Raw genomic sequence first — 7,077 nt, 5'->3', positions numbered from 1 at the left:
AAATGAGTTTTGACTACACCACCTATTTTGCAAACTTAAAAATTTTGATCGACGTCACGTGACACAAAACGCTAAAAAATGAAGAGGTATGGCAACACAAGTTTGACCCGAAATCAGACCAAACCAGACTCAAAACAATATCGGGTCTCTCTTTAAACACAAAGCTCCCCAAAAGGGTGTTTGAGATTCCTTATTTTACCTGCTTATAACTTTTTATTAAGATACACTTTTCCTTTCACACTGTAAGCAATCCCAAACACTTGTTACGCGCAAGTCTGTGAAAATAAGAAATCCCAAACACCCCAAATTCCATAACACAAAAATGGCGGACGCAAACGACAAACCCACCACCGGACCTCCAGCAAGACGGCTGAGAGGCCACAAAGCCATCGCCACCTCCTGTATCGCCTCCCTAAACCGCCCCGGCCTCATCGCCTCCGCCGCCGAAGTACACATCTTCTTTCCATTTATTAATATTATTATTCAAAACCCTTAATTCCAAAAATATAATACAAAATACCTGCTACTTTGTTGTAACCAGTTTGTTTGTATATGAAATAAGAAGTTGGAAATAATGTGATTTTGTTGTGTGTATAGGATGGGAGTGTTTGTTGGTTTGATATGAGGTGTAAGGATGTGTTGTTTACTATGACTGTTGCTCAAAATCCTATTTCCTCATTATGCTTCAAACCAGGTTAATAATCTTGTTTAACTGAATCCAGTTTTTGTATATTTAAATGAGCATGCATTTTAATTGCATAGTTTTATGCAGGGAATGAGGATATTGTTTATGTATCCTCCGAAACTGAAGTGAAGGTTTTTGATGTACATATGGTAATGTTAATTGATTTATTAGGTTTTGGTCATCTTGTTTTGTTAACCGACTTGAAACTTATATTTTAAGGAACATAGGGAATATTGTTGCGGAACATCGCCAAAATTGCCATCTTGACAAATGAGTTTTACGAAATGGCATTGACTTTTTATAATTTTCGATCAAGCAGTGTTTCACAAGTGTCCCTTGTCGCAGCAGATAGAAATCAGTTTTACGCCTGTGTTGCATCGGTGCATCAAGGTGTTCCATGTGGACGCTTCTGATTGGCTGAAACAATTTCTTAACCAAAAATACGTAAAGTCCAATGATACTTTCGTAAAAGAAACAAAGTCAATGCTATTTTGTCAAACTCATCGCTCGCAATGATCACTTCAGTGATTTTCTCCTACTGTTGTCTATTCCATAGAAGTTATTATATAGACGTCTTTTGATTTATATAATAAGATGTTAAAGTTCAATGCTTTTTCATTATTGGTCATAATATTGAAGTTGATCTTGCAGCTTGCTTCATGGAAGCCATTGGAGAGTTACAATTATAATAAAGAGGAGATAAATCAGATCACATGCAACTCAAAGTCATCTTTTCTTGCAGCTGCTGATGACGGTGGTGATATAAAGGTTTGATATTTTTGTTACAAGATTTAACCTTTTTGTTATTATTTGCATAATAACTAGTTAATATTGTTTTGCAGATTATAGATATACGCCAGAAGTGTCTGTATAAGACATTAAGAGCTGCCCATGAAAGTGTATCCTTTGCTTGATTACTTGATATTCCTTTATCATAATTAATAACTGTATTTTTTTTATTGAATTTGTTGCTTGTTGTCTTAACTTATAGTTAGATATGTAGTAGCGTGCAGTTTCTTCCTTGGAGACCTTGGGAAGGTATTTTTATTTTATATTTGTGTACTTGGTTTTAAAAAGCGCATCTAAGGCGCGAGACGAGCTGGAAAACGAATTGGGGGGGGGGGTTCTGGGTCAAAATTCGTTGAAATTAGGGTTTGCAGGATGCTGACATGTAAAAACAACCAAAGGGATGAAGAAATTGTGAATGGTTTATATGATAAAAAGGTTGGCATGCTTTGTAGATGAGAGAGATGCAACTTCTCTAGGGGTAACACAAGCCGAGCCGGGTTCATCTAAGCTCAGGCTAGGCTTATTTAACTTATGAGAGCTCGAGCTCGTTTCGAGCTTTAATTCTAAAGTTCGAGCTCGGCTTGTTTTGAGCTCCAATTTTAAGGCTCGAGCTCAATTCGTGAGTGATTTATCAAGCTCAATCTCAGCTCGGACTTGGCTCGCTTAATATCAATTTATTTGTATGTATATTTTATACATATATATATATATACACATATATATATATTTATAGTTACTTTTATTATATAACTATACTTAAAAACTTCATTTTATCATAAATTAAAACCATTTAGTTATTTTTGTCATAAAAGCTATAAAATAAAAAGTCTCGTTTAGGCTTGCAAGCCTACTTTAGCTCGACAAGTGGAGCTTGGCTTGGGTTGTTTATTAAATGAGCTTGTTTTTAGGTTCAGACTCGCTTAAGTTCAGCTCAATTGAAGCTTTTAGTGAACCGGTCTTGAGTAGCTCACGAGCGACTTGGCCCGTATTTGTAAATTTTAAATAAAGCTTCTTTGGTTGTAAGTAGCACCTTGGGGCACCAAACGCTTATAAAAATCAAGTTTTCGTTTGAACTTAAAATGCATATGCTAGTTCAATTTAGTCAACATGACGAATAGATGATGCTATTTTTCAGTGATTACGGGCGGGCTTGATTCAAAGCTTATAATGTGGGACTTTTCGAAAGGTCGAGCGTTCAAAGTTATGGATTTGGGTATGCATTAATTTGTATCTTCGATACAGCAAATATAATAATCTATTTACATTTAATCAAATGCAAATTCTTATTTCAGGAAAATCCGATCCAGATAATAATAGTAATGCAGGACAGTGTTTTAATCCTGCTTTTGTACATGCTATTGCGGTTCCCGACGCTGACATGTTGGATAAAACTGATAAAATATGTGTTGTGGCGAGAGGTGACGGTGTTGTAGATGTTATTAATATAGAATCAGAATTTAAAGCCAATAAAATTAAGGGTTCTTCTAACCTGAAAAGAGGTGGTCAACCAAAATCAAAGTCAAATGGAGGTGACCCATATCCCGATTCTGAAAAGGAAGGTCAAAGTCAAAGAACGAGGTTGCGGTTAGATTATTCATCTGGAGGGCATACTGCTGCTGTATCTTGTGTGTAAGTGTTGATTTCTGTAAATAGTTAAAGACCTTTTTATTAGAGTTTAAATATTAAATAAAATGATTTATGAGGTTTGATGCCATTAATTAGTTTTGGGCTCAAACAGAATCAGAATACTGAATATTCGGTTTTTAAGTTTTTGAAAACTGTTCGGTTTCAGTTTTTTTGGTTTTTATGGTGGGTTCAGATTGGTTTCGGTTTTGATTTGGGCCTAAATTTTTTAGCAGGACAAAATGGCCCAGAATAATGAATTTGGGCCTAAATTTTTTTGTTAGTTAATGATTAATTTATTAATTACACACTTGGGCCCTAAAAGTTTTTTGCTACAACATTTATTATTTTTTTGTAAATTATTTAGCATTTGAAAATAAAATTATAATTCATAAATCCAATGGCAAAAGTCGGGTTTGGTGCTTACAGTTCGGTTTGGTTTCTTTGGTTCTCGATACATGCTAAACCGAATACGAACCGGAAATTCCGTTTTTGAAAAAAACATAAAACCAAACCGTCGCTTTTGTTGAGTTTGTTATTTCAGTTCGGTTATGTCGGTAATTTTGGCCAGGAGTCGGCTATTTCAGTTTCATGCACAGAGACACACATAACCAGTTTTAATTACTCTTTTCATTTGACCTGCTTGAGAAAACATACTATGAATCAATTCATTAATAAGTAAACGGGCCAAAAGTCTCATTTGTAATATATAACATATTTAATTGTGAGTTATGTTCATGATATAGGGCTTTTTCGGTATTTTGGGAGAAAGGACGGCACATAATATCAGGGGGCAATGACAAAGCTGTGAAGGTTTGGAATTGGTCCAGTTTCTTTAAATCAGATCAAGTTTGCATCAAAGATGATTTTCTACATTTAAACATAAATTTAAGCAAAAAAGTAAGTTGACCTTGAAGGGTATTTTTGCCATTTGACCATTGTTCATATGTTTTCATTGACTCATGGTTATCTTTGTATGCCACTAGGTTAATTGGCTTTGCACTGCTCCAACTGATTCAGACAATCTTGTGGTTTGTGATACATCAAAAGTAGTGAAGGTTTATACAGTTGCATAGTCAACTATACAAAAAGTCAAACTGCACTGCTTGTTTTGACTATTTTGTTCAGATCTTTTCGCTGTTAGTCGCATTAGTTTTTGTTTTTGCAAGATTGGAGCCCCAAATGGTGACACTGGCAATGGTGCGATGAGATGATGCGCAAGTTAGTTATGCTTTGTTGAATCTGGTGAACCAATTAGTTAATGATTATATAAATCCTAGAAAGAGGATAATTTGTTATTCTTGGTTACTTCTTATTTTTTTATAAAAATTTATGGTTTGTTATGGTCAAAAGTTTGACTTCACTATGATTTAAAAGTTTTCAAGGTTTTAAAACGAATATAGTATTAGATTATGCATGTATGTTCCTAGGTGTATTATTATTTATATATTATAAAAGAGAAGTTTGGCGACGAAACAACGTTATTGACCATGTGGTTGGTCGATCTTTTCTTTTTCTTTCTGTTTTTGCTTTTTATTTGTTTTTGTTTTAAATTCGTTTCGGTTCGTTGTCGTAAAAACGTGGGTTTTTTTACCGTTTATACCGTCAAATGATTCCGACCAATTTGCGTCAGCTCGTGGTTGCAACATAATTTTTCCCCATAAGTTTTTTTTATTTGTCGATTTTGGATGAATTGGCGTCAGTTAACGCACACATATTTTTGGTTTTCATTGTGGTTTTTATATTTAAATATATCAATTTGTTGTATTTTGTGTGTAAACGAATTAACTTATTACTTTAATTTTGGTGCCATAACCTGATACCGACCGAGCGCGTGCTTGTTGACCACCAAAATGTGTGTTTTCTTTGTATGATTACCGCATTTTTTTGTCTGTTGATTTTGGAATCAACGAATTGGTATTAGCAGGCAACTGCAACGTGTGTGTTTTTTTGTTTGCCGCAGTTTTTATATCTTAAATATGTTAAATTGTTGTATTTTGGAGTGGACGACTTTGCGTTTTGCTTTATATTTGGCACATAACCAGATACCAATCGAAGTGTTGTCGATTCGCGACCACAACGCGCCATTTTTGTTATGTTAATCTGTTGTATTTGGGCATTAACAAAGTTTAACTTTTTAGGTTTATTTTTGGTTTCATAACCGGCACCGATCGAATTCATCTCAACTCACAGTCGCGTCGCATGGTTTGATAAGTTGTACGCTTGTTAATAACATTAAACCGGCGCAACGCGCCGGGAATCTACCTAGTTTAATACAAAATAAAATTAAAATGATTTTTTCAGGGTAGTAAAATGGGAGGGATTTATTGGTAATTTCAGCCATCTCCTTTACTTAATTTATACTCATGACGTAATATAAAATCATTCATCTTGAGTGTGTCCACTAAAGAAAGAAAGACAACAATGAGAGCTTCTATCATTACCACCTTCTGCCTCCTCCTCTACACCACCGCTACCGCCCCTACTCCGCCACTATCCACCATCGACACCATCCTGGCTGAACCACCACCATCTTCTCCCACCACCCTTGACCCTAACCAAAAAAGGGCCCTCCAATTCCTCCACATCCCAACCACCCCAAACCCATGCACCACGTCCACATGCGACGACGCCACCCCATACCGCCACCTCCTCTCCCTGCGCCTCACCAACTGCTCCTTCGACCACCGCCTCTCCACTGCCACCCTATCCATCCTATCCACCCTCACGTCCCTCACTTTCATCGGTTGTCACACCCCAATCATCCACTTCCCATCCTCCCTCACCACCAATCTCCACTCATTCACCTCCATCAACTCCCTCCAACGCCTCACCGGAGTCTTCCTCAGCCACTTCCACAATCTCACCCATCTTTACATCTCCGGCGACCCCATCAAAGCCTCCGGCATCCACATAATCACCTCCAACATGAAATCTTTAAAGAGCATAACACTTTACAACACACATCTCACAGGATTCCTCCCAAAAGATTGGAATCCAAAGCTAACCCACATAGATTTCTCCAAAAATAAACTCAAAGGAAGCATACCCACATCATTAACTCTCTTGAAAAACCTTCAACTTCTAAACTTTTCATCAAATAATCTTGTTGGAGCTCTACCCAACTCATTTGGAGGCTTAACTTCACTAAAAATCCTATCTTTATCGTCTAATTCATTCACGGGTCCCATACCCGGGTCCATATCCACCATTCCCGGGCTAACCCATCTCGATCTTGGATCAAACCAACTCGAGGGAGTCATCCCGGAGTTCATATCCGAAATGAAGGAACTAAAGTATTTGAATCTTGAAAATAATAAGTTTCATGGTGTGTTGCCATTTAATGCATCATTTATCAAGAAACTTGATGTGCTTAAGATAAATGGTAACTATGATTTGTGTTATAACCATTCAACTGTTTTAGAGGAAATGCATCTTGGGATTGCTCGTTGTGATGTGCATGGAATGCCCCTTTTGCCCCCGCCGGCCGCCGATACGGTGTCGTCTTCGGTGGAGGAGGATGGTGGTGAAGGTGGTGAAAGTGGTGGTAATGATGGTGATGTAGAAAAGATGAATCATGTGCATGTTTATAGGGGGCCAAATAAGGTTGTTCTTGGCGTGGCTATTGCGCTTTCGGCTATGGTTTTTATTATTATATTTTTGGTTTTGCTATTTATATGTTAGATTCACTTTCAAATTTTTTATTTAAACTTGTACTTTTTTTTTCTTGTTAAAATTATAATGATGTTTAATAATTTAATTAAAGTTAATGACATAGAACTATTATTTGTTAAATACAACTGAAGTGAAGTTAAGTCGTCGTTAAGAATAGAGCGTATTGTCCCGAGGGTGGAAGAATGTGAAGTGCCAAATGTTTGATGATCCCGTCTACTCATATTATATTGAATCACTAGAATTTACTGATTACTTTTGACATGATTATGAGTCCTCTCAACTTATGATGAGTGTAGGTACCCAGA

General features: G+C 36.6%; 1 protein-coding gene and 1 pseudogene across 1 annotated transcript; both read left to right on the top strand.

Moving 5' to 3' along the window:
* The first annotated feature begins 322 nt into the window (after positions 1–322).
* On the top strand, positions 323–4,173 carry LOC143632425 (uncharacterized). Its single transcript, XM_077100951.1, has 10 exons — positions 323–448; positions 598–694; positions 773–834; positions 1,337–1,453; positions 1,528–1,584; positions 1,681–1,723; positions 2,610–2,687; positions 2,767–3,103; positions 3,844–3,997; positions 4,084–4,173. Exons 1-10 carry the CDS (start codon positions 323–325, stop codon positions 4,171–4,173), a joined length of 1,161 nt encoding a protein of 386 aa, XP_076957066.1.
* Positions 4,174–5,504: 1,331 nt separating this feature from the next.
* On the top strand, positions 5,505–6,844 carry LOC143632424 (receptor-like protein 51 pseudogene; annotated as a pseudogene).
* Positions 6,845–7,077: the final 233 nt, after the last annotated feature.

The sequence above is a fragment of the Bidens hawaiensis genome, unplaced genomic scaffold, assembly GCF_021521415.1.
Source record: "Bidens hawaiensis isolate Kalapana, Puna unplaced genomic scaffold, B.hawaiensis_p1.1 tig00006390_1, whole genome shotgun sequence".
Classification (NCBI taxonomy): Eukaryota; Viridiplantae; Streptophyta; class Magnoliopsida; order Asterales; family Asteraceae; genus Bidens; species Bidens hawaiensis.
This window is presented reverse-complemented; position numbering and strand designations above follow the sequence as displayed.

Excerpts from the sequence above, each read along its gene's own strand:
- LOC143632425 (XM_077100951.1), top strand. The coding sequence starts at position 323 with ATGGCGGACGCAAACGACAAACCCACCACCGGACCTCCAGCAAGACGG. Across the intron at positions 835-1,336 it reads AGGTTTTTGATGTACATATG|CTTGCTTCATGGAAGCCATT; the intron begins GTAATGTTAATT and ends TTGATCTTGCAG. Across the intron at positions 1,724-2,609 it reads TCCTTGGAGACCTTGGGAAG|TGATTACGGGCGGGCTTGAT; the intron begins GTATTTTTATTT and ends GCTATTTTTCAG.